Source organism: Anarhichas minor, unplaced genomic scaffold (assembly GCF_050575085.1).
Source record: "Anarhichas minor isolate MPS153535 unplaced genomic scaffold, ASM5057508v1 ptg000028l, whole genome shotgun sequence".
Lineage (NCBI taxonomy): Eukaryota > Metazoa > Chordata > Actinopteri > Perciformes > Anarhichadidae > Anarhichas > Anarhichas minor.
This window is the reverse complement of record NW_027466474.1, coordinates 10186186-10211071: the sequence shown is the minus strand read 5'-3', so window position 1 is coordinate 10211071 and position 24886 is coordinate 10186186. Positions and strand designations below refer to the sequence as shown.

General features: G+C 43.4%; 3 protein-coding genes across 4 annotated transcripts in view; 1 reads left to right on the top strand and 2 right to left on the bottom strand.

Moving 5' to 3' along the window:
- The window catches only part of clk4a (CDC-like kinase 4a), a 7282-nt gene extending 4409 nt beyond the window's left edge, over nt 1-2873 (bottom strand). The window contains exons 1-2 of one of the 2 annotated variants that reach the window (XM_076103021.1): nt 2740-2873; nt 778-938 (exon numbers count right to left, since the gene is read on the bottom strand). In XM_076103021.1, the coding sequence (XP_075959136.1) occupies nt 778-938 (161 nt within the window). In that variant the 5' untranslated portion in view covers nt 2740-2873. The remainder of the gene's footprint in view (nt 1-777; nt 939-2739) is intronic. The other variant, XM_076103022.1, reaches the window with a different exon arrangement.
- tmem126a (transmembrane protein 126A) lies at nt 2126-4963 on the top strand. The gene has a single exon (XM_076103024.1). It carries the CDS (start codon nt 3450-3452, stop codon nt 4065-4067), a length of 618 nt encoding a protein of 205 aa, XP_075959139.1. The 5' UTR covers nt 2126-3449; the 3' UTR covers nt 4068-4963.
- LOC142962500 (ras-GEF domain-containing family member 1C-like) lies at nt 4656-24886 on the bottom strand. The gene is made up of 14 exons (XM_076103023.1): nt 24592-24886; nt 12913-13137; nt 12584-12706; nt 12224-12361; nt 10709-10930; nt 9457-9531; nt 8711-8809; nt 7983-8085; nt 7810-7889; nt 7625-7720; nt 7428-7523; nt 7219-7342; nt 6603-6675; nt 4656-6512 (listed from the first exon to the last, which is right to left on the bottom strand). Exons 2-14 carry the CDS (start codon nt 13129-13131, stop codon nt 6488-6490), a joined length of 1473 nt encoding a protein of 490 aa, XP_075959138.1. The 5' UTR covers nt 13132-13137; nt 24592-24886; the 3' UTR covers nt 4656-6487.

Genomic DNA, 24886 nt, shown 5'->3' with positions numbered 1-24886 from the left:
AAGTGCAAAACAACTATTACCTTTCAACAGTTCCCAATATATGCTTTGCTGAAAAATATGTTTGCTCATTAGGGTTGCGTTTGCTTAAAATGTTGCCTCCAGCACACCCACCCAGCAGACCATGTTAGCAACAAACATCTAAAAAAGACCAAGAAACCCCTCTGACCCTCGCACCCTGCTGGTGTCAGTTGTCTTCCAGGAGGAAGTCTGCCTCTCTACAGAATTAAAATTAGAGTAGAAATGGGAACATATAATGTAACCCCACAGCCTCCATACATGCTCACAAAAAGATAGAATTGCAAAACATATCATCATTGCACACAACTTCACCAGATGACACTGAAATTGCAAATTGACTAGGTTTGTCAATTTGAAAAACAGTCAAATATATTAACGAGTCAAATCCATCATGAAAACAAACACTGCAACACAGACGTATACAATGCACGGAGAGCACGAGCTGTTTACAAATATGAAGCCTTAATGGCCTAACTGGAGGTTTATCTCAAATCATGGCAGCACAGGCCACAGAAATGTTACCATATGTTATGATGTAATGGGTGAACAGCTTTCATACGAAAAGGTCAATAAAAAAAACAAACATGTATTTTCATACAAAACAGGTGGAATTTTGAGTATATCTAAAACATATCCAGCACATAAACTAGTTTTGATAGATTTTACACCTCAGTTAAAATAAGAAACCAAAACACCACAAAAAGTCTTTGAGTAGGCAGAAAATACTGATATTATATTATTTATTAATATGATATTTACCCATCACACAACTTGTGGTGGAGGTGAGTTCTTCTGGACTTATTCTCTCTTTCGCTGCTGTGTGAGTCTTGTTTCTTTCTCTTACGACACTCCATTCTCTCTTCCCAGCTGTACTCATCGAGCCAGATACATGGGGAGCGCATCCGTTTCGATTGGCGCATCTGAAAGACATGAAAAACGGGTCAAAATAGAATTCCACTTAATCCTAAACTACATATAGTTATGTTATTTATCAATCATTGCTATGTTTCGGAGCCATGAACTCAGTTGCAGCATTACAATTGCGATTGTTTCTTGAGTTACCTCTACCCCAAAGCAAAAGACTAAATGTTATGTAATATAGTACAGCAGCAAACGAAAAATCTAGTTGTTTAAGATAAATAAGGGCATAGAGCTCAATTTTAATTCAAAAATTCATGTTGATAAAAATGTCTATGTAGACAAGTAACACATCCACAGAGCTTTTAGAGCAGTGCCGAATAAAAGTGTTGTTTTTCCTTTAAAAAAAAAAAATCATAATTGTGATTTAAAATGTTTTAACAGGCTCAAAATTAATGTTTAAATCTATGTGGAACATATCTGACATTTGGTTGCCACTTCTAACGAGGCTTGTGAGCCAATAGTATAACAATGTTGGCATCACATCATACCTCTGTGTCGTCAGTAATAACGTTCACAGTTAATGTGGGAAAAAACGGACAAATAGCTGAATTTGACAATAAGCGTATGGCTTCACTATAACAGTTAGTAATAACAAAGGTGAACATAAATTAAGTCGTATACCTTCACTACACTGTCGCTTAGATGACGAGCTAAACATTAGCCGAAGCTAAGTAGCCATATTATAAAATTGGGATCGATTAAATGAATCTTAAAACACCACCACACAAAGTAACCTGAAGTTAATGTAAGCCGATAGTTACACGTTTTAAAATGACTTGATTACTTGACCACAGAAGATTCGTCACTTGAGATAAGTCTCATTCCACTAAACCACAAAATATGCCGGTTGTGCAACAAACTTGTCAAGTAATTAGTAACGTTATATTTGTCCCATCTTCAAGTCTCTGTTTACTTCCTGAATCCCCGCCAATCAACATGGCTGTACCATGAGAACAAATGCACACTCCGCCATGCGGTGTATGCAATAGAAATTGAGAGGGAGGGTGCAAAATATAGTGGCTTAATGTTATCAATAGCACCTTAATTCTGCAATAATTTTAAAATCAAATATTTTGTCGTTTACCATGGGAAAACGCCCCAAAAAAAAAAATCACTTGGTAAAAACGTATTCATCGTCATGTAACGTTACTCGAGCGGGTCTTTATTAATAAATTAACCCCAACAGGGTGAGCAGGTCTGGACTCACCCGTAGGAGGTAACGTTGACTTTAAACTATAAAGATTTATGATAAAATAATAGGAGAGCATTTAACGCAAACAGGTTATAACTTTGCGGCCTGACATAACATTAGTCTATATCTCAAACTTTATCCAATGGTTCATGATAACCTGCCACTCAAACGGTGGTGACTTTGATCAACTAGCGACCGTTAGTGGTGACAGGAGCAAAAAGCCGTTGAGTAGCCTTGTCTCGATCTAAGGGCCCATCGAGCGTCGACCACGCTAACGTATGACGTAACCTAACGCTACAGAAAACAACATAAACGTTACGAGTTAATACATATATTCTACTGCAACTACCAACTTAAAAATGTTGACTGCTACAGTTATAAAAAGTTGCACACCAATCTGCCAAAGGCTACTGCCAATTCCGAGGAAATAAAGTATCGTAGCTAGCTATAGCTAAGCTAATTAGCCAGATGAGCGTCTGCCGTGTTGGCGAGACGTCGAATTTCGGAAAAGCTAACTGGCTAACATTAGCCAACATTAAGGGGAATACACACACGTTAAACAATAGGAAACAGAATAAAGTAGTTACAACCCATGGCATTTGTCTTACCTGGTTTTTACAAGCGATTCGAAAGAGTATGTTTATCGGTTTTGTTAAAAGTATGAACAAAGAAAAACAAAATGCCTCCGACTAGTCTTCAAAGATGGCGAGCTTACCTAGAATCCGCTCGAACGTTGTTCCATGACACAACGCACAATAACCACGCCCACTGACTAAACTCATGGGTTTTATTATCCCGAGTTCATCCTTTCAGGTACAGCCAAACAGCACTGTACGTATCAATACTAATATAATACCAATTGCTAGCCCGGGCAACTGTTTAAAATGTACAATACTACTACTAATAATAGTAACATTAATAATAGAGATATAGTTAATAGGTGTGAAACTGTCAGTATTTAAAAATGAATTCGTTGGAGGTTGTGTCAGCAAGGTTTCTGACGTTACATTGGAGAAGAAAAAAAAAAAAACTGAATTAGTGACAAATGATACAGCTTATTGTTGCATTTGAGATGCACCGGTATAGCGTTGTCTTTTATTTTTGTACTGTCCACGACCCGCTTGCTAGCCTAAGAGGCTACACAGAGGGTAGTAAAACCCATTATTTGTACGCTTTGACTTGTGGGTAAAACATGGCTGCGCCCTGTTTCCAACCTGAGGACCACCTTACCCAAATGTGTTAGCGGAGTAATTCAAATCGTAAACGCGCATCTAACTATCTGGACATTGTCGGTTTCATTGGATCATTCATTCTCAAGATGTCGGAAAACACCCAGAAGGAACGCGCCTCTGGAAACGGGCTCTCCAGAGCTGTGATTGCTGAAATGCTGGCGAAGAATTTCGAGAAACTACCTGACCTCGATCAGAAACTCTTCAAGTATGGACCCATGTATCTGGGGGGCAACGGAGGCCTTGCAGGACTGATATCCAACAGCTTGTATCGCAGAGCTCTGAACGTCACACAGGCGCCCATCGCCTCCAGCCTGCCGATGGCCGTGCTGCCCTTCCTCACGACAGCCGCCCTGTATAACGCTGTGGTGTCCGCCCCCCTCATGTCGGGTGACCTCAACTGTCCCACCTGCGCCCTGATCCGAGGTGCACTCGTCGGTGTAGTCGGTGGTGGGGTGTACCCCATCCTCCTGGCCTTACCCGTGAATGTTGGGCTTGCAACCAGGTACAACACGGCACCGTTGCCAGAGAAGGGCAATCTGCTCCGGTACTGGATGGACCTCTCCAGACCCGTACTGAGGAAGATGAGGGCCGTACTGGTGCTTCAGATTTTCTTCGGCACCTACCTGAGCTCCAAGCACTTTGAATCGTACACCAAACTGGCGCAGATAACATTTGGCGCAGGTGGAGAGGACCTCCAGGACTAAAATGTGCTCGGCCTTAAAATAAACACGTTGTTTTCATTGATTCGTGAGACTTTTAAATGCAATATCTTTGAATTTTGCACAGTTGGTTGAATAAAACCAGCAATATGATCACTCTGTGAAATTATGTGCAGGTTTCAATATTTTGTGATGTGTTGTAGATCAACCAACTGATTTAGAATATAATTGAAAGATCAATCGATACGGTAAATAAGTTAGTTGCAGACATTTTTAAATAGTGTTTAAAATGGGGCTGCAATTGACTTTGTTGAATTCCGAATACATTTGACTCATCTTTGAGTTGTGCCTGGATTGCAGATGAAATCGTGCAATGCCTGCAGGTTTTCACAGCATTTTGGGCATTTTTTGTTCCTATTCATACATTTTGAAAATGTCTACATGCAAATGACATGAAGTGGTTGTGCATCAATCAAATGTCGTGGCTCATTCATGATTTTGAAAACCCTGATTGTGTGAATTCAGTGCAATGCTTTAATTAAATATTTTGTTGAAGGCACAAAGCTTGAACAGACTGAAAAGTGGAAGTCAATCAAACCAAGCATTCACACACAAAACGAACCGAAGGCAATAGACTAAGCAAGGTTTACTTTTATTAATGGCTTAAAGGCTAGTCACACATTTTGCAGTGATGTTGGAGAAATTGTGTCTGCTTGGCCTCAAAAACCATGAAAAACACTGAATGCACTCCAGTCCTCGAACTGCACACAGCAATATACTGTATGTGTGAAAGCAAAAAATTCAAAGACGGCCTTGGCAGTGCGATGACACCATTCAAACGAGCGATGTAAAATATTGCGATTGTCATTGAAAACACATGTTTAACACAGGCAATGTTTTATTAAAACATGTCTTCACCTTGAACGGCAGGTTGGACTTCACATCTCTGGCTCTCTAGTCTTCACTTATGTTGGGAATGTGTTTCAGGGAAAGCAAGTTTATTGATGACAAATGAGGAGGGAGAGTTAAAGTCAGTCTGTTATTGACAGGGAAAGGTGCCTCTAAAGAGAAATCAGACATCAATCAATTATAGCAAACTGAATAAGACTTTAAAAAGCTTATAATCACATAGTTCCCCATAACCCTCCAAAATGGCTCCCGAATCACAACGAAACTGCCAAAAACAAAGCGATCCCACAAAACGATAAATAACACATTTCAAGTCAGAGGAACCTGAATTGTCATGACAACCAGTTATTCATATGGCACAAGTTTCCCTCTTTACTTTACATCTTCTCCAATTGTCCTTCCACAGGATGCAGCGATGCATCATCAAGTTTGTGTTGCGGTAGTACTCTTTTCAAGGTGGACGCGCTTAATGCCCCTTTAAAAACACCTGTCGTAGCATGCTATTGGACTTCATATTCAGTAAAGGAAAGTTACAATAAAAACTATACATCTGTCAGCACAGAAATCTCCATAAATATATCAGACAACTGAACGTCAGTCAGAGAAAAACTTCCTGAAGAGCAGAAAGATGAGGGGTAAATGTCACCTGTACACAATCTACACCTGGCCTCGCTCCCGCTGTGACTGTTTAGTTAAACTGTAGTTGTCTCGCATTACTGGCACAATACACTTAAAAGTAGTAAACACTTTTTTAAACTGTTCATATTCCCCGCCTCCCAAAAATAAGATACAATAAATTATAATACAAGGAGAGGTGACCAATAAACAGCCTTTTCCAGTCATTCTCATGCAAAACAAGACAATTTGAATGGACAAGAACGCATGAACATCTGGATCACAAACAAACCCACACACACAAAAGTACACGTGAGATGAACTGGTGAAATGCTCAAGGCATGTCCTCTGTCCTCCCGTGGACACACAGTTGCCATTCCTTCAGTAGACCTATAAAATTAGACAGCTGATACGGGCTAGCCAGCGCCCTTCACATCATTGTAAGTTTCATTACAGTACATTACACATAAAGGAGGAAAACAAAGTCAAATGAAATACCTAGACAAGGCTTTGGACCAAAGGCGAAGATAAAGAGAGAGAGAGAGAGAGAGAGAAAAGGGAAGAGGAGCAAATACAAAAACGACAATCAGTAGGAATTTCATTATATAAAGTGGTTTTCCCTGTAACTGTACTCTCTGTAGTAGTAAACATATCTTCACAGAGTAAACACACATGGAGGGAAGGGGGAAGGAGAGGCTGTACCCCTCTCCAACGTACTGTACCTCATCATTTCCATAGCTTAACCTTTTCAATTCACTTTGTGTGATTTGTTCTTTGTCTTTTTTTTTTACACTTCTCTTGATGAATCCCGTTCATCTTGTTTCTTTTTTTTTCATAATTTCTTGACAGAAAAACACCTAAGTACCAGCTAGGTTACTTCACAGTTCATTTTAGTGCAATGAGAACACATGCTCTCTCGCTGGCCGTCTGCCGTCAGTGCCTCATGTCTTTCCCAGAATGTTCGACCTGATGGCAGAAAAGAGAGGAAAGGACGATGAAGGACGAAGGACGTGTCGATATAGCATCTCTCTTTTTACACGTTGTTATTATTCTTACCTGAGTGCTTTCCATCTGTCCTTCTCTACCTGGTTCTCTGGACTCTCACTCTCATAGGATGCAAGGTAGAGTCCTGAGGAAGAATGAGGAAAGAAATGGATGGGAAATAAGTAAAGAGGATTGGTAAGGAAGAGCAAACTACCACAAACTAGTGGAAATACTCAACATGTGTAGAGACGTTTCTAAAGCAGGGGAAGGAAAACCTCAGGTACGCGGTAGCTGAACCAGTGGCACACTAGCAACAAGTGTGCAAGAAAATGTTTTGGAAATGTTCACAGCCATTGGCAGTCGTGTGGGCTGTTATTTATTATTTATTATTTAAAATGTTGCTATGCCAGTTGCCTGTATGGATGGAATATTGCAGATTTAAATCTAGATTTTTATGGCGTCTTAAGTAAACATCATTTTAACCTTAATGTTGTTACTTAATGTTGTAATGCACACTGATTAACAAGAATGTTAAAAAATGGCCCCTTTATTCAAAAAAAGTTGCAGACTCCTGCTCTGAAGGCCACTTCATACTTTCTGCAAATGGAAGCGTGTGTTTGTCCGCTTGACTGGTATCAGTCCGCAGCTGAAAGTGTGTCCGAGGCTTCAGGTGTCAACGGGTTCTCACCATCCTCGCTGAAGATGGGAGCAGTGTGGAGGTAGTGAAGGATGGCCCGATCCTCCTCGAATGGACACTCCACTTTTTTCCATGTCATGAACTCCCGGACCTGCCGTGCCAACTCGACAAATTTCTGAGAAACAAAGTTTCACTGAGTAAATGATTTTCGGGTTTGGTTAAAATGAGGCAGGGTCAGGAGGACATGGTGACCGGCTCACCTCAAAGTTGACGTGGCCGTTGGGCAGCCGATTGGTACATCCTTCATTCAGGAAGTAAATGTCTTTGATCAGCAGACTGAAGAAGGGAATCACAATCTGAGGAAAGAAGATGTAGGAAATATTAAGATGAAATTGAACGATTGAATCGATGCCAGCTGCTTTCAGAGTGACGGCAGCGATGTGTGTCTGAGCCCTACCCTCTCTCTGTTGCTGTTGGCAGTCCGAGAGCGATGGGCGGCCCCCCTCAGGGCGGTCCTGTAGTTGTAAAAGTTTCCTGTAGGATCCATCTGATGCTGTCAAAGCAAACGGCAACAAGCAGTACACCGTCAAGTTCAGGTTATTACCTGTCTTGTACCTCTCAGTCAGTGAACATTGTGTTTACCTCGAGAATGAAGAACTTGGCAGTCTTGGCTTTGCCCCAAGTCTTCTTCAGCCGTGACACAGGACTCATGTTCATACCGGCTACGGGAGGAAACACATTTCAACTGTCAATACCAGGTCGTGCAGGAGAATTCTCTGTGACAATACTTTGAGTTATTGCAAAATGACACTCACAGATGATGGCCATAAGGGAGTTGAAGTTTCCAATGTTGAAACACTCCCTAGCAACATCAATGAAGAACTCTATCACCTGGGCCCTCTGCTTCTTCTTCGCCGGCTGCAATGGGGGAAAAAAAGGCACAAGAATTTTTGTTATCGTTTCATATTTGCTTAATTTTTCATAGTGAATGTTCTCCCCCGGCACAGACAGTTGAACTATCTGTGCCGGTATCGATGTAGTACCACAGAGTAGCCATTAGGGGGCAGTGACGCTCCGTCACAACTAACTGCCTTTTCGTCTCCTGTCCCTCTATTTGTTAAAAGAATGAAATACTGTACTGCAATATTGCAACTGCAAAATAGATTTACCAGAAATTATCATTGGAAATATAAAAAAAATACTGGACTGTAACTATGATAGATAAACATATAAAATAACAACATACATATATTCTAAAATGCTGTTTTAATTATAGGGTATAGTGACATTTCAGCTTCAGAAATACATCTCCACTTAACAGGAAAACAGGGAACACCTCTCTATGGCTCCTCCCATTCATTTCCATGTCTACGTCATGATTAAAGTGCTTTGTATCTGTGGCTATTCTATTCTACAAACAGGGTGTTTCCTTTCATACTTATCATTTTTGCCATAATGAGTATATTTTGTGTGCCGTTTCTCTGCTTCTAAAGTCGAATGTCAGAATAGATGAGCACCGGCTGCACCAACATTTGCCGCTCACCATGCAGATTTCAGTAGCCACCAGGTAACACAGTCTGTTGAACCACCTGACATAAGCCTCCAGGTTGGAGGTTTTCTTCTTCTGGTCACTGAAGCACGGCTGCCGATGACACACAAACAAGTCAGTATAGGAAGCGTTACCAGAGAGAATTCCTCTCGTCCTAATTAGCTTCCTAGCTACAGGCTGACCCCCCTATGTGAGTGTAAATGACGAAGACAGCGAGCCGGGAGCGGAAATAACACGATCAATGGAGAGCACGAGAAAAAAGAAACATAGGAGACAGACGGCGAGAAGATGAGTGAAAGAGACGGCGACTGAATGCAGAGAAATAAACACAGCGAACAAAGAAGAGAGAGTGAAAGCATTCAACAGTTACACAGAGAGGGAAGATTAATCTGTTGTGTGTGCTTGCTCCAGCTTGTTGTATCACAATGCTTTGCTGTATGTGACCTTAGTGGCCTGCTGACATTTATAAAGCCCTTTAAGAAGCGAATCCAGATCAGACATTAGACCCAGACAACACAATACACACAGCGTTTTATGTTTTACTACAGGTTTACATCTAATCTCAAATTCTGCCTCCTTCAGGATTTCCCAACGAAACAATAATATATGAAAAAATGCTGTGGTTTGACCTGAGGACAGACTGTGGGTTTCCACTGATGTGACAGAACAGAATTCATACTTGAAAATAACACTGACACAGGAAAAATAATGTTTTAAAAACAATCAAAATAAAAGTTTACCTGGGTTCCATCAAGCGGGTCTTTCTGAACAAAGGCTTGGACAAACTCCTCCGGCCCAATATGACTCAAATGTTCCTGGAAAACGCACACAGACACCGGTGGGGGTCGTCCCATTAATAATGCTTTCATTTCAGTAATGGAAGGCAATCAATAAGAGGAAGTAATGACTCGCTGACGTGACTCATTGGAATCATATTTCTTCAAAGTGACACTAGAGACAGATTCACTTCTATTAAAAGACAACTGTGCGGTCACATGCATGTGCAGATCTAAATGATTCAATAGACTCGACTCATGATATAATACAAAAACAAGACAGCGCTGCACCCACGCATACCACATACACAGCGACAGAAAGCACAATGGCATCTAATGCTCTCTAACCAGAATACACATGTTGCTAAAACCAACAATATAAATAGTTCTATTTACAGGCGTATACAGGCGTGTGCTCTACACGCCTGTATGTGTGTACAGCACACGCCTGTCTCTCTACTTTTGTGTGTATGTGTGTGTGTGTGTGAGAGTGTGTGTGTGTGTGTGTGTGTGTGTGCCAGAGTGTGAAGCTGTCAGGTCACATATATCCAAAGCGGTTTTATCCCCTTTGTTTGAAGCCCCGGGCACATCACTGACTTCTGGGGTGATGTCACCGCTCAGACAAGGGTACAAGCTTACTCAGGCGCACACACACACACACACACACACACACACACGCACACACACACACACACACACGCACACAACCACCCCCCCTAGATACACGTGCCCACATCAAGACACACATGAATAGACTGAAGGCACCATGCATGCAATGTGAGGGACACTGCAGAGATCCTTTGTTCATGTATGTTGCATTGCATCATTCCCTTTGCTCTTTTTTTATTATACTGGGTGAAAACCAGTTAGTGCTGACAAGTAATAATCAAGGTTATGCTACAGCGAGCTTCAAAACGCCACTAGATCACAATGTGAAGTGATTCTGCCGATTTTAGCTTGCTATCATCATCCTCATCATCATTTTCTGTCACCCTCATGTCTCTTTCTATCCACCCCATCTCCTCGTTTGATGTCTTATAATCCTTGGTTCTTGACTTCTATGTCCTTGACTTGGACTATATCTCCACCCATGCTTCACTTATCTCCTGCTCTCCACCCTTCTAACATCCGTTCCACTCCTCCTCAACCATCCTTGTTATCATCTCCATCCCTGACCTTTGTCTAACCCACACTTCCCTCCTCCCCCTCTCCTCACCAGCTCCACGTGGGTGAGCTGCTGTGCCAGTGTGTACGGGTCGTTGCAGATGGAGAGCATGTCCTTCTGGATGTGCGGAGGCTTGGTTTTGAAGGCCACCAGCTTGTCAGAGATGGAGGAGGCGTTGAGGGAGACCTTGAGGATGCTCTCTTCCCCCTGGCTCATCAGGGCCAGTCGCTGGCTGAGCTTCTGCAACACCTGGTTCAGGGTTTTCCAGTACGCCTGGAGAGGAGAGGAGAAGAGGAGCTGTCAATAACGACTTTAATGAATAATATATTAATGCTTCATAGATCAGTAATAGGCATAAATCATTGTTTCAATTGTGAGCCCGTGTGTAAGAACTCTGTTCTTTCCCAAAGCACGCTCACTCTTTTCACTCCAGCTCTTTATTTTAGAACTTACGAACAATTAAATTCACGATAAGTCATTAAGCGTACAGTTATCAATGGTCGTTTATAGTTATTGGCAGGAATGCTCAAGTCATCTTATAGCTCTATGTTTATGTCTGCTTCATCCTGTAAATGTAACTCTTAACATTATTGATATGTAAAGAATTAAGATTTATGCATAAATTGGTACCTCAATAACTGTTTCACTGCGTGACTGGTTGCTGTTTCGTGAAAACATTTGACCTCCAAAGCATTAAGATTTAAAAACAAAACCTTTATTCTTAGAACAACAATGATGCATTTTGACACTATCTAATGGCCCAAGAATTAAGTTCAATGTAACTTTTCAGTTGAATCGAGACGTATTTTTAAGGCTGTGTGTTGTGTCCAGGAATGTGTGTTTCTGTGCCCCTCCCTCCAGATGACTGGTCACCGAGGCCGTTAGGTCAGTCTGCCTCACAAATGACCCACCCAGCTCCCACGTGTATGCACACACATACCCATACTGTAGACAGGAAGCTGCAAATAGCAGCACATTCATCACCACCTGCCCTTCCCTCCTTCCTGTCTTCTCGTCACCTCCCTCCCTTAATCCCGGTCTTCCGCTCTGACTCCATCGCCCTCCTCCTTTCTCTACCTTCTCCTCTGCTCTCCGTCCCCCTGTATCCCATCCCCCCCCCCATTTTCTCCATCCATCTCCCTCTCTCCATTTCCCCGCGAGGCTGAAGATAGAGCCACTCCTCTAGCATCCTTCCCCTCTCCTCTCCTGTAATGGGAGATTGTGTAACACAGAGCTGTGGCTACTCATCCTACACTGACACTCTGACTCCTTCCATCACCTCGCTTCAGTGGTAGTGATGATGATTGAATTTCGTTCCCCATCAGCGCATTTCTCGCTGCAGCTACGGATTATGAAGGCTATAATGGCAACAACTACACTGTGGATGAAAATCAGGGGGTAATACATCCCCATCACAAATGATTGTCCTGTAGAAACAGATAACTTCATGAGTAGCATGTTATTTTATCCTTTATAAAGACGCTCTGGCATCCTTTCAAAAATGAAAAAGAATTCCTGTCTTTGGTGAAGATGAGCGGACTGCTATCATGTGGCTGAATGTCATACCTCATCACAAGGAGCGATCCTGTGGACGATGTCCTTCAGGTGCCCGACCATCTTCTCGTCCCTGAAGTCCGTCGGGAATGTCTCCGTCCACTCTGTCAGCAGCTGCAGGATCTTGGGACCAAACTTGCGCACTTTAGCCTGTTGTTGAAGAAGTGAAAGAGGTTTAGTGTGGTCTACATTTGTGAATCCGTCAGCAAAAGCAAACACCGTGACAGAGTCAGCAAAAAAAAATAAAAAATCAGAGGTTGATTTCATGCAGAGCATGTCTGAATGTTTTTGCTGTGCCTGGATCCGCTCCTGTTCATTAGCTTGAGCATGCTCATACAGGAGTTATGCATGTGTGCGTGGTGCAGTGCTGACCATATCGAGTGGGCTCTGATCCAGCTGCTGCTGCTTGATGCACAGCTCACACACCCTGGCCAGCAGCTCCGGAGGTGGGATGAACAGACGAGCGCTCAGCAAGAAGGTAAACACATAGGCTTTCTGTCAAAGGACAGAGGGAGACAGTCGCTAAGACACTGCCACTACAACAATAAAAAACACTGCGGCTTTCTGTAATTAAAGGAAGAGTAGCACTTTCAACAGAGACACGGGGCTAATAATCTAATTGGCAGTACTGTCAGTAGCACTATTAACTGAAATGGAGTTTATAATGAACAGAGGAGTGACTGTAGTGCATTTCCGCTTACCTCAGGGTAGTAATCAGCAGTGGGCACCAGGTTATGGATCAGGGTGTCCAGGGAGGCGGAGGTGATCGGGGGACCATCAGCCAGGCAAGCACCAGGCCCCTGGCCCTCCTGTTGGGCCTCCTCCTCCTCCTCCTCCTCCCCAGGCTCAGCACAGGCCAGATGGGGGCTGAAGCCACTGGGAGTGGTGAACATGGTGCCTGAGCACACAGTCTGGGGCATTCCTGTCTAAAACACAAATAGACAGACAGAAAAAAATTAAGAAATAAACTGTCAGCAGAATGTAGACAGAATGAGGAAGAGGAACACGACTGGGTTTTATGAAACGGAAACTTGAGTACATTATTGGCAGTTGTTTGATTGTGTGAGAGGAAATTCATTTAAATGCATCTTTTGCCTTCTGTGCATCCTCCTAGTGTTTCGCCTCCTGTTCACTCTCATTCTGCAGCAACACACTCATTCCATCCAACCGACGGAATACCCCCCAAAACAGCTGCCCCCGTCTCCCACATCGACATAGACAGAGGAGAGAACACAAATGTGGGTCACTCAGCCGCCGTGGAGACTGTTGCTGCCTGAAAGCGATAGCGTAGCCTCCATATCGGCCCTGTAACGTCTTTCCCTTGAAGCATGCTTTGGGTTACAAGTTTTAAAAATTCAACATGTTCTTCCCCTCAATGGACCAACACTGCAGCTGTCGTGGAAAGAAGCACTTACTGCACGATACGCTAGAGTAGAGATACTATGGAAACAGAGAGCATGATGATCCAGGGTCACTCATCATCATCATCATCATCGTCGTCATCACCTCAATGTCATCTACATGCAACTGATACATTACGCAGACCACTCCTTTATTTAGGAAGTTTTAAAATGACAGGGTTGAGATAATAGAAAATATTGTTGAAGTTAAATTATTATTAAAAACGTCCGCCACTGTTTTGTATGTCGAAATGAATTTGAATAAAAAATACTCTGCCGTGCGCCTGCTCCCGCTGAGTGAACCTGGTGACTACGTCTACCTGAATCACTCACCATCACCGAGGTCTCTGGGTGCCTTCAGGCAAGTTCAGGGGCACAAAGCCTCTTTGACTGCACGATTCACGAGAAGGGCAGCAAACCCACAGTGAGAACTTGAGCAAGTTATTTCAGATGTAAGCGCGCCATCATCTTCCTGCTGTTTGTAGCTCAGTCAACACCCTGGGCGGGGGCAGAATCAGTACATATGTACACACAAATATACGCAGAAGAAGAGAGGTGGAAAAATAACCATTTTCCTATCAGCCACATCGATAAACCGGTGTCACGGGTCCCTGGGGTGAAAGGTCAAGCGCACACCAGTGTGTAGAAGCTCAGCTCATGTCTCAAGTTTCCTGTGTGAGGGGTTCAGCTTTCCTTTGTTCTCTCCGACGCACTTATTCATGCACGTGTTCACACCTGGACACCAATGCACACAGACAAGACACTAAAGGCTGGGGGGGGGGATGGGGAGCCTCTCTGTGGGGAGGTTTTACAGCCTTCCTTCCGACTTACACCGCTCACACCCACAGCCATATCTCTTATAATATATGTTGTGGTTAAAGAGGGCCGACATCTTCTTGTCTGCTACTCTGAGCTATTATGATGTGAGAGGGGGATAAAAAGATGTGTTTAGCCGAGCAGATGATGGAGCTGTATCCATCTAAATATTAAAACTATACAAACATACTCGCACAGACAAATAACTGTGTCGTGTGTGTCTTTTAAATAGTCTATTTTGCAGGGTGAGACATTACCACAGAACCCCAGCTGAAAAATATTACTATCATAATCTAAAATGCTGGTCTACAACGTCTTTAATACAAGTTGTGAGCGGTTTTCCTCCTTTAAACACGAGTGTCACTGTGTAGATGAGGGTCCAGAAGGGGAAAGCCTGGGGTGTCCTTGCAGCGACCTCGTATAGATTGGATTACAACATTGCAGTCGCAGAGTAGACACGGCCCGATAAACAGAGAAATGGACAAATCCAACAAGCCTCTGTAACAACACAGATGCAGTAGGGAAGCATTATGGAGAGTGGAAGGAACTTCCTCTGTGATAGAACTGACAGGAAGACAAATTATCAGCTCTTAAGAGTGTTTGACTAAATCCAGGAGTTTATCTGTGAGTCATCTCATGCATACACACACACACACAAACACACGTCTCTGCCAGTGTGTTTGTATTCATATATGTACGGGAGTGACTGAGAGTTTTTATTCTACGTGCCCACACTGTCAATGATTCCCTCTATCGTTTGTGATAATCTTCACTCTCCTTATTTCTCCCGAACGCTTCCTCCTCAGCACTCTCTCCAGCTCTGATTCGTTAATTCATCACAGCTCTGCGTCTCCATCAGACGATCCCTCACAGTCTGAAGCACGTGAGCAGAGTTCGCTCAGGTAACGCCTCTCCAGACGTGTACATATTATGATAGATCAGTCATCCGTTTCTGTGTATGACACACTCACCGCTCGCACTGTGCCACTAAAGCTGATGTGGAAATGGCCTGAGTTAGGTTCAAGACTCTTTTTTTTTTTTTAAATGTCTGAGTTTGGAGAAGTAGAGCCTTTTTTATAACTGTTGAAGATTCAGTTTCTTTCAAGGAGAACTTTGCCAATGTTACACATCAAACTCTACTTACAGGTCAACTAGCGTAACGCATCATAATCTCTGATGGAACCGTCAGCGGTCCAGTAGCATTGTGGGTTATGTAGGCGCCAGGTATTGACAGGGGAGTCAGCTTTTTGTTGTAAACTAACAACAACAAAACATCTCTGTGGTGTACTCTTTTAAAGAGATCATGATGAGGTAACCTGAAACATTTATCTGTGATATGCTAAACCAAAGTCTAACAGTAGAGATGAATCATAAAGTTAACACCCTGACTCAGTAATCTCAGTTACGCAGCAATACCCAAGTAGCCAGTACTCATTACCCAGGTTTTTTAAACCTGTCGCAAAGTCTCGTTTTTAAGTGTCACATCTGCAAGATCCTGTTGTCTTGTGCCTGACCAAGAAAGTGTGATGTATCACCACTTTTTCTAACTTCCAATATTATTTCACAAGCATGTTGCTTACACCACGTTTTTCCTACAATGTGACCAAGAAGTCATCCACAGCTGTACTCTATGTATAACTTGTTTCCGTACCTCATGATACACCCAGCTCCCTCTGTGCCTGTCACATTGCGTCAACGCTGCCTGAAAAAACACATTGAGAAACAAGTAGCAAAGAACAGGTGAGTGTAGTGTTGTGTGCTCCGATTCCCCCTGAGATCTCCAGCAGCCCTGCACTCCGTCTAGACAGCTGAAGGAGTGTCATTGTTCAGAGTCCTTGCAGTGTGCATGTGTGTGTGCGTGAGAGTGTATTTTGTCTTGTGATTCCGTCAGGTTGTTATCGTTGACATCAGGGGATCCGCCTGCTTTGTTCTACCATGATTAACAGAATGGCACTGTCTGGAGACACACTATCTTCATCAGCACCCTTGACTGTCTAGCTTTGTGTGTGTGTGTGTGTGTGTGTGTGTGTGTGTGTGTGTGTGTGTGTGTGTGTTGATGAAACAATGGTGTTCCTGACACGACCAAGTAGCTTGAAGCTGTCAAACAGCTTTATAACTTTGTTAATCTTTGTTTTCTGGTATCCAATTCTGTCCCGTCTCTGTAAAACCTGTTTCACCACATATAACTAGTATTACTCACACCTACCTGTGTGTGTGTGTGTGTGTGTGTGTGTGTGTGTGTGTGTGTGTGTGTGTTAGTTGAAGAGAATGCTGACACAGCCGCTGAAAAATCTGATCTGCCACCAAGGAGTTAATGGATGAGGACAATCAGTATTAGAGACAGTCTACATTAAGACTGAAGAGGCTTATTCAGGACAAATCTAACCACTGTCTGACCTCGATCATTAAGGAGTCAGGGGTCAAAGGTGAAGAGTTAAGGCTCCTTGGTGGGGGCAGATGGATCAAAAGTCACTTTGAGGTTGTTGTTGTTATTATGCTCTGCTGCTTGGCTCAGTTTTAAAGCTACATACAGGCTTTGCCTGCAGTTAGGGACATTTTATAAAAGTTCTTCAAGAGAAAGACTGAAAAAGATCCAATAAGGCTGTCACAGTTGATGTAGGAGCCATTAGTTATGTCTTTGTATTATATGTTTGAATTAGGAGCCTATCTCAGGTTGACTGCGGGTGGCAGTGTGGAGTATTGCGTCAGGTAATTAATATATGGGGCACAGGTGCAACTGACAGGTAATGAGGCATGGGTGATGGGGAGATCGCACGGTTTTTACCGCAAGCCAGACACACCAGAGGGAGACCAGGAAGATAAGTGCTATCCTATTGTATATCATCTGTGAACACTAATTAAATGGGAACCTCACCCAAAAGTGTGAAACGCCTGGAATCTCTTTGTTGTAGCGAGTAAAGAACAGTATCTTCTCCCGCACCCAGCCGAGTGGCAAGTTGCTGGAATCAGTCACTACAGTTGACTTTGATTCATTGGTACGGATGGCATATCAACTCATCATCACCCCAAATGAAAGTTAAGGACAAGATACTTGCCAACAGGTATACATCACAGGCCCTCATGCTATTTATAATAGCAGAACTTAAGCAAAAATACTATTTGGATGAGAATGAGCTGTTTTTTCTGATAAATACCTTTGAAATACTAACGGTAAAAAAAATAAAATCTCCAAAGACAGTTTTATATTTTCAAGCTCCCAACTTGACTGAATTATTGTACCAACCCATAAACAACATTTCTATCTAAGCCCAGTAGCATTCTTGCTCAAGCGTAAATAAGTCCCCAAAAAGCATGTTTTTAAGGTTGTTTTCATGTCCTTGAGGGTACAGCTGATACACAAAGGCCAATTAAATATATTGCTGCACCAGCACCATACAAAGCTGATAAAGGGCTTGATTTAAGATTAATCAGGTGTATTGTTGGATGAAAAGATCAAATATATAAAGTCGAGGTTTGTAACTCACTGTCCTATTTCTTCCCATTAAATGTTAAACTATCAAATAATTAGATTTATTTTGCAACATATGATAGTATTTGTAGTGTTGATGTGTTCTTGAGTTAGGACTGCTTATATCTAATGTGTTAACAGAAAGGATATGACATATCGATACTGAGAAATGCCACAAAGCAAGAGTGAAACCACGATGCGAGGCAATGCTTTTCTTAGAAGGGCAGCACACCATCAGAGGCGAGCACAGCAAATATCCGGCATGGGTATTGCAGCAATGTTTTGTTTTGTTTCTGCAGTTGCTTCCTGGCTTGAGAAATCAAAGTCAGGAAACTGCATCCCCTGCCTTGCTCGGGGATGAGTACAGAAATAAGATGGCACAAGATAGGAGAGAAAGGTGGGTGATAGTTCCCCCTCAGGGTAGTGTGCAGACAGTCTAGGCTCTATGAATGTTAAAGTCACCTCTTACTAGACTCACTAAACTCCTCTTTTCCTTTACCGACTCCATCATATGACTCCCCAGCCCCCTCCTCGCCAACTCATTTACATACTTTAACACTTCCTTTCTAATTTAGGAATCCACATTTTCGCTCCTTTACGCAGAACAGTTTCAACACTTTATCTATTTCGGGAGTGCGCTCGAAAAAAAAAAAAGAATAGAAAAAAGCACGTATTCACGTATTTTTGGTCCTGACACCGTTTTTGTGTGCCTTGGAGTATTGCAGCTCTGGCCTAAATTTTTTTTTGACAGTGTTCTTTGAAAGCTGAAATGATGCAAAAGGAGAAATAATGGGAGTATTCTCCTGATGGCAGAGGCTTAAAAGAGAGTAAACACCTCTTTGGCAGCCAGCTTCTCATTCCCCTTTCCTTTACACATGTCCCCTCCATTCCTCCCCTCCTCCTTTATCTCCCTCTACACGCCCTACTTTTTCCGCGAGCCCGTTCAGGACGCCTGTACAGATGGCCCTACAGCAGCCTGCTCTCCCAGTGGGAGCTGCTGGCACAAGAGCTCTTTTGGCCCTGCGCCCCTACCATCATCCCCAGTCTCAACAGGAGCCCAAAAGGGTGTTGGCGTCCAGACTGAATGCCGAGGTGCAAGGGGCCGAGCCAAACCGGCTGCCGAGCTGCACGGTGACTGCCTGGCACCGCTGACAACAGAGCGAGAGCGCAAAATACCTCACATATGTCACCACGCACACACGCGTTGCAACAAAATCAAACCAGCGCACTACTGTTGGGTAATGGTGTGTGTGTGTGTTTGGGGAGGAGTGGAGCTGAAAACAAATGAGTTCATTGTGTCATGAAATAACACATGCATGCACACTTGCACCCACGGCAGCCAAACACAGGATTGAGTTACCGTCGAGGCATTCCAGCTCCCCACCCATTCCACTCTCTCTCTCTGCGGTATGAGCCTGACAGAGGTTGGGAATCACACTCGGGGCTTGACATCCCAAATCGCTTTTATTGGAATTCCACTGTAGTGTCTGTTCACGCTGACATCCTGGCACCTGTTCCACACCCACCAGCTCCATCAATCCCAATGTAAAGCTCATGGGGAATTCTCCTCCGTGAACACACACACACACACCCACCTGCACATCTGTAGCTATCCTCATTCCTGAGCGGACACAGTTGCATGTCTGCGTTTGGGTTTTTGTTTGTTTGTGTTTGCTTGCACTCATGTGCACGTGCTCGCAAAAGGACCGAGAGAGCGCATCTAAGTCCACGTGAAGTCATTCCTTCACTGCGAATACAACCATCTGTCCGACTGTTCTCCGAAAGGTGCTGCTTCTAGTCTGTTTTCTGAGTGAGATAAAGCAAGCTGCAAAGACTTCAAAGAGAAACTGCACACTAAATCCCGAAAGTAAAACTATTACCTGGCTAACATTTACATATAGATGGAATCTAAATCAGCATCACGCCAAAACCATGAGCCGAAGAGAAGGGTTGAGCACCATAATCCACTGACTTCTCTTTCAAACCACTAAATCCACTTCTGAATCTATCTCCCCTGTTCGGAGTGGATGAATTGAAGGTCTGTGACATGTGATCTGGGCAATCTATCATGTTACTTAGAGATAATTAAAGCTGAGCGTGGATTGGCTCTTAGTGGGCACGTAGCACATGTCTGAGCCTCAAGTGCCCTAAATCTGTCATTCACTATGGTCTTAATGCCTTTCATAACAGGCATTTATTATTCATAATATTCTAATTTACAAGCACCCTGTATGCAATGCTCCTTTGAAGGGAATCGGACAAGAGTGGATTTTGCCTCTGTCCTAAACAGGTGTAGGAAATTTGGGGTTTAGAAGTGTGTTTTAAGAAATTATAATAGAAGTGTTTAATGATTCATAATTAAGAAATCATAATTAGAAGTATGTTGGAATACATAATTAGAAGATTCATAATTAGAAGTGTTTTAGAAGTGTATCTTAGTAGAATTGTAGCACCTTAATATTTGCTTGTGAAACTTGTGAAGGTTTTTGCCAAAAGTTGCAAATCCTAATCTTTATATAGAATGTTTACCAAAGAAGTGTTAAGCCATAAAAGACAGTCATTGAATGTATTAAACTGTGAAGAATAGCCAAGGGAAAGTCAGACTTCTAGACAGACATTTGCAGGTTGTGCCCGCGCGAGGGTTTTCGGAAGCCTGACGCCAGGAGGAGGCAACCGAAATTAGCCAATAGGAATTAAGATGGCCAAAAGGGAGGGGATTTCAAACTGTAAGAGGAAGTGCTGGAAAGGTATTCACTCTCTTCCTACTCGGCTCTCAGCGTGGAAGCATCTGTGTTTTCAGGCTGAGTCGCGAGTGAATAGCTTTTCCGCGCGGATCATATTATTATATATTTTGTTAGTAGTGTACTTCATTCTGTAATTGTATTAGCTTCAGTAGGATTAAATACTTTTAATTGTAAACCAGTTTATGGTAGATTTATTAAGAAGCAACTCTACTGTAAAATAACAGTGGAGCGTGCTCTCCGGCCTTCTCTCGGTGGGGGAGATTCAACCCTCCACACAGGCATCAACTGCCACTTACGATGAATTACCAGCTCACCCAGTGAATGGAGGAATACGGGAAGTGGAAACAGAGTGCAGTGATTGAGAGCATCCAGAGAGAAAGGATGAATGAAACAATGCCGATGTGCAGCTAACCTCGATAGTCCTTTAAGCACTCTTTTAAAATTAGACATCATCCAAACACCCACTAGGCATTGTATTACTCTCCATCAAACCTGCACAATAAATGCTGCAGTCTAATGAGCGAGACGGTAACAGATGCAAATCGAATAACCAGACGTTACTAATTTCATCACGGCCGTCTCTTTTCCTGTTAAGGTACATCTATCTGCTCATTACGACACGCCCGGGCAGAGGCCATGCGGTGTGTCACTGCTGATGTATGATGTCGACGCGTACCAATTAGTGCTGGGAGACTGCGTGGTCCGGTCTGCTCATAACTCATGCCTCGTGTGATTTTGATACAATTAGAGACAGAGGTCAGAATGCGTGCTTCATTAATCCACAACTACTTGTTTCATGTTGATGCCAGGTTCTGCCCGAGGGAATTTTCTTTCTTTCCACTGTCGCCCCAGTGCTCGCTCGTAGGGGAATGTTGGGTCTCTGGTAAATTAAAAAGTATGGTATAGAACGGCTCTTTATGAAACGTTTCTTTGGATAACTTCTCATTTTTGTGTCCATAACGCTTTCTGATATATATTGACATAAAGATTCTTGAGGTAAGCATGGTTCCTTCACACTTTCCTGCATGTCCTTCTATTTGTGATCAGTGACAGCGAGCCACCACAGCAGCCTGATGTTAACAGATTACCAGGGGACGGCCCAGTGGGCATGATGGTGTTATTGATATCGAGAAAGGGACTTTACCAACATGTGTTGTACATTGAATGCTAAAATGATCCCCCTATGGTTGAAGTGGAACCAACATTTCTTTCAATACTAGTGCTGATACACAAGTTTCAGTTCCAATGTACTGGAGTTTTTTTTTTATTTACTCTCACAAAAACACATTGCATGTATCCTTGAGGACTAACAAATGTGTTGAAGGCATTCCTTCCTCATAAAACATCTGCTAAAAGTATTTTAAAAGCTAGATTGTACTAACATGTTTATTAGCTATAGGGTTCTTCTTTTTCCCTGCTTTTGTTGGCGCATTGTGATGTTTCTCTGGTTGTTCCTGCTACAGGACTACTAACGCTCAAACTCCACAAGGTACCTTTGACTTCAAAAATATAAATAAAAACAGATTTATTTCAATCAGAAATGAACTGATGCTCAAGAGGGCAGAAGCTCACAAACAATTCTTACATACTGTTGACGTTTGAGGGAAAATGTCATCACTTAAAGCCTAAATATCTGATGGAGTAATTGATATGCTTACTCCAGTGGGTTATTAACCACACCAGGGATTTAATCATATTCAATTGCTTTTTTGATCCAGCCGATCCATAAAGACAGACTGACAATAGCTTCCCATATGACAGCATGCAGGCCATGTGGAGGCAGCTAAGACCAGCTGTGGAGGGAACAGGGAGTTTCCATGGAGTCAATGCTCCTATTGGGAGGTAATTAGATGCCTGTTGAGTCTCTACTTTGACACCCCCTCCTCTCCCTATTATTCCATCAAAAAGCTCTCTCTCTCTCTCTCTCTCTCTCTCTCTCTCTCTCTCTCTCTCTCTCTCTCTCTCTCTCTCTCTCTCTCTCTCTCTCTCTCTCTCTTCTGTGACAAAGCAGCCGGCCGTGACAGAGTGATTCCACAAGTGAACCCCGTCTGCCTCGGCCTGTCATCGGGATCACTCTCATCATCCCCGTGTCAGTGGCAACGCTGCCGAGTAGCCAAAGGACCTCCGAAGACCTGTCAGGTACACGGGCCCTCAAAATGTTCCGTCCCGTTTCCAACCGAGCTCCTGCCGGGCGGAGGAGCTGTTTATGTAAAGTGGGGAAAGATATATCAAAATGTACTTGACAATCCAGTTGCCCTGGAGAAAGAGCGGTAACTTACGGAAATGAAAATGTACATCCTACAGTTCTCTCTTTTTTTTACTATTTATAATTAGCTTCCTTTAGTTGTGATGTACTTTCCCTCTCGCTAAAAAAAACAAAAAAAAAAACAAGAACAAAAGACTGATCATTCACATATCCATCAAACACATTGGGGTAGGGGGATTCAAGCCTATCCCAGCATGGATAAGTGATTGAAAAATAAAAAAAACAATCACATAATAAACTGGCACATGTAACAGAATTGCCAGTGGGATTGTGTCCTGGATTCCTGTGTTCAAGGCAGTAGTGGAATCCTGTCATGTCTGTAGAGCAGAATAGCATATGAGCTATAATTTCTCCAAACACACACACACACACACACACACACAAGCCCCTTCCCCCCCGTACACACTCACGCAGCCATAAACCTTGTGGTGGTGATAAAGCTGTCACCAGACGAACAGCTACTGTGTTTACCTCCCTGTCGACCTCCCCCAGACAGACCCTATACCCTCTCTCTCTCTCTCTCTCTCTCTCTGTCTCTCTCCACAAACACAATGACCAGCCTCACTCACTGGGAACTTGCCTCTGTCAATCGCACGAAACCGAACGATGTCCTCATTAACAGCACACCTGTTATTCTCTGCACCCCTTGGCCTGAATTGAAAGGGAACATGTGTTGCAGTCCTGCTTAACTTGTTACCGGCGACTTCTGACAGACTCCCTACTTGGGCGACTCGCGCCTGCATCTACTGTACTGTTACAGCATGCTGTCATTTCAATTCAAAACCGTTCTATCGGGAGCAGCGAGGCTGTATGGGGACAGCACAGACAAGCTCCACCGAAGAAGAGGTGGAAGAACGAGGACTGCACCGGAGGACGAAGCCACGGGGGACAGTGATTATGTCACGCAAGACTGGAGATAATCTGATGATTGATTTACAGCATTTGATCATTTCACAAAGGAAACTGTTCTTCAGCAAGCACGACAAAATAAATGTTTGTTGTTCACCCATCTGGGCAAACAGAAGCAGATACTGCCAGTGAAGGTGAGAGTGAGCAAATGTTCCAGTGCCATCAACAGTGCCACACCTGTTCAGTAAATACGCTCCACTCAAATTTGCATATCCAAATCAGAAGTGAGTTTACACACACGCTCCCACGTTAATAATTACACAAAACGAGATCATCTTTGCACCATGACGCCAGTCGACCCGATCAAAACAGCACGTGTGACATCAGTCCGACTTATCAGTGGCTCCTGTGTTTGTTCTCAATGCCGTCTATCGTCCGATGTCCTCTCCTGTAAACGTGTCCGCGGCAGGAGACGCAGTGACTCCGGCGCCTACAATCCCTTCACACACGCCCTTTCAGACAGACGTGCACGCCGCGGCCACACACAGACTGCGATGCCCCCGTCAGTAGTAAAGTGATGCACGCATCAGCTACAGTGTTTCGAACGTGACAGGGAATCGTGATGTCATCACACTGTTGCGAGTAAAAGTTCGAGGCGTGACGACACGGCGTTCCAATCGCACCAAATAGAACGTCTGCGTGGGCTGTTTGTAAAGCATCCCAACACCTTGCACGCTCACAAATGTACACGCATATATACAGGCTGCGGGCGTGAGCGAAATTCCAATATGGTAATATGTAAGTAATGCAGTATTGTACTTTTAATCGCTACTTACCAGCACTACACTGTGATCCCCATCTCTGATCCCGATTTGTATCCGATGTCAAATCAATAAATCTTCCGCTCCAGGTATTCCCAAATGAATCAGCGCTTACAAAACAGCCTGTTCCACTGGCATCAGTGGCAGAAGTGGAGCCGGACTCGGTCTGATTGCTTAAAGTGTCTGAAAATGTCTGTCGGTAGTATAGCTTGTTAGATGTCCCGGCCGCGGACGGAGAGCTGACGCCGTGAAAGAGCGCGTCCCTGAAGGCGTGGCGATCCCGTCCTGTCCTGCGCCAGTGGGAGATACG

Excerpts from the sequence above, each read along its gene's own strand:
- LOC142962500 (XM_076103023.1), bottom strand. The coding sequence starts at position 13,131 with ATGCCCCAGACTGTGTGCTCAGGCACCATGTTCACCACTCCCAGTGGC. Across the intron at positions 12,707-12,912 it reads CTGCTGATTACTACCCTGAG|AAAGCCTATGTGTTTACCTT; the intron begins GTAAGCGGAAAT and ends GTCCTTTGACAG. Across the intron at positions 6,676-7,218 it reads TCCCATCTTCAGCGAGGATG|GACTCTACCTTGCATCCTAT; the intron begins GTGAGAACCCGT and ends ATTCTTCCTCAG.
- tmem126a (XM_076103024.1), top strand. The coding sequence starts at position 3,450 with ATGTCGGAAAACACCCAGAAGGAACGCGCCTCTGGAAACGGGCTCTCC.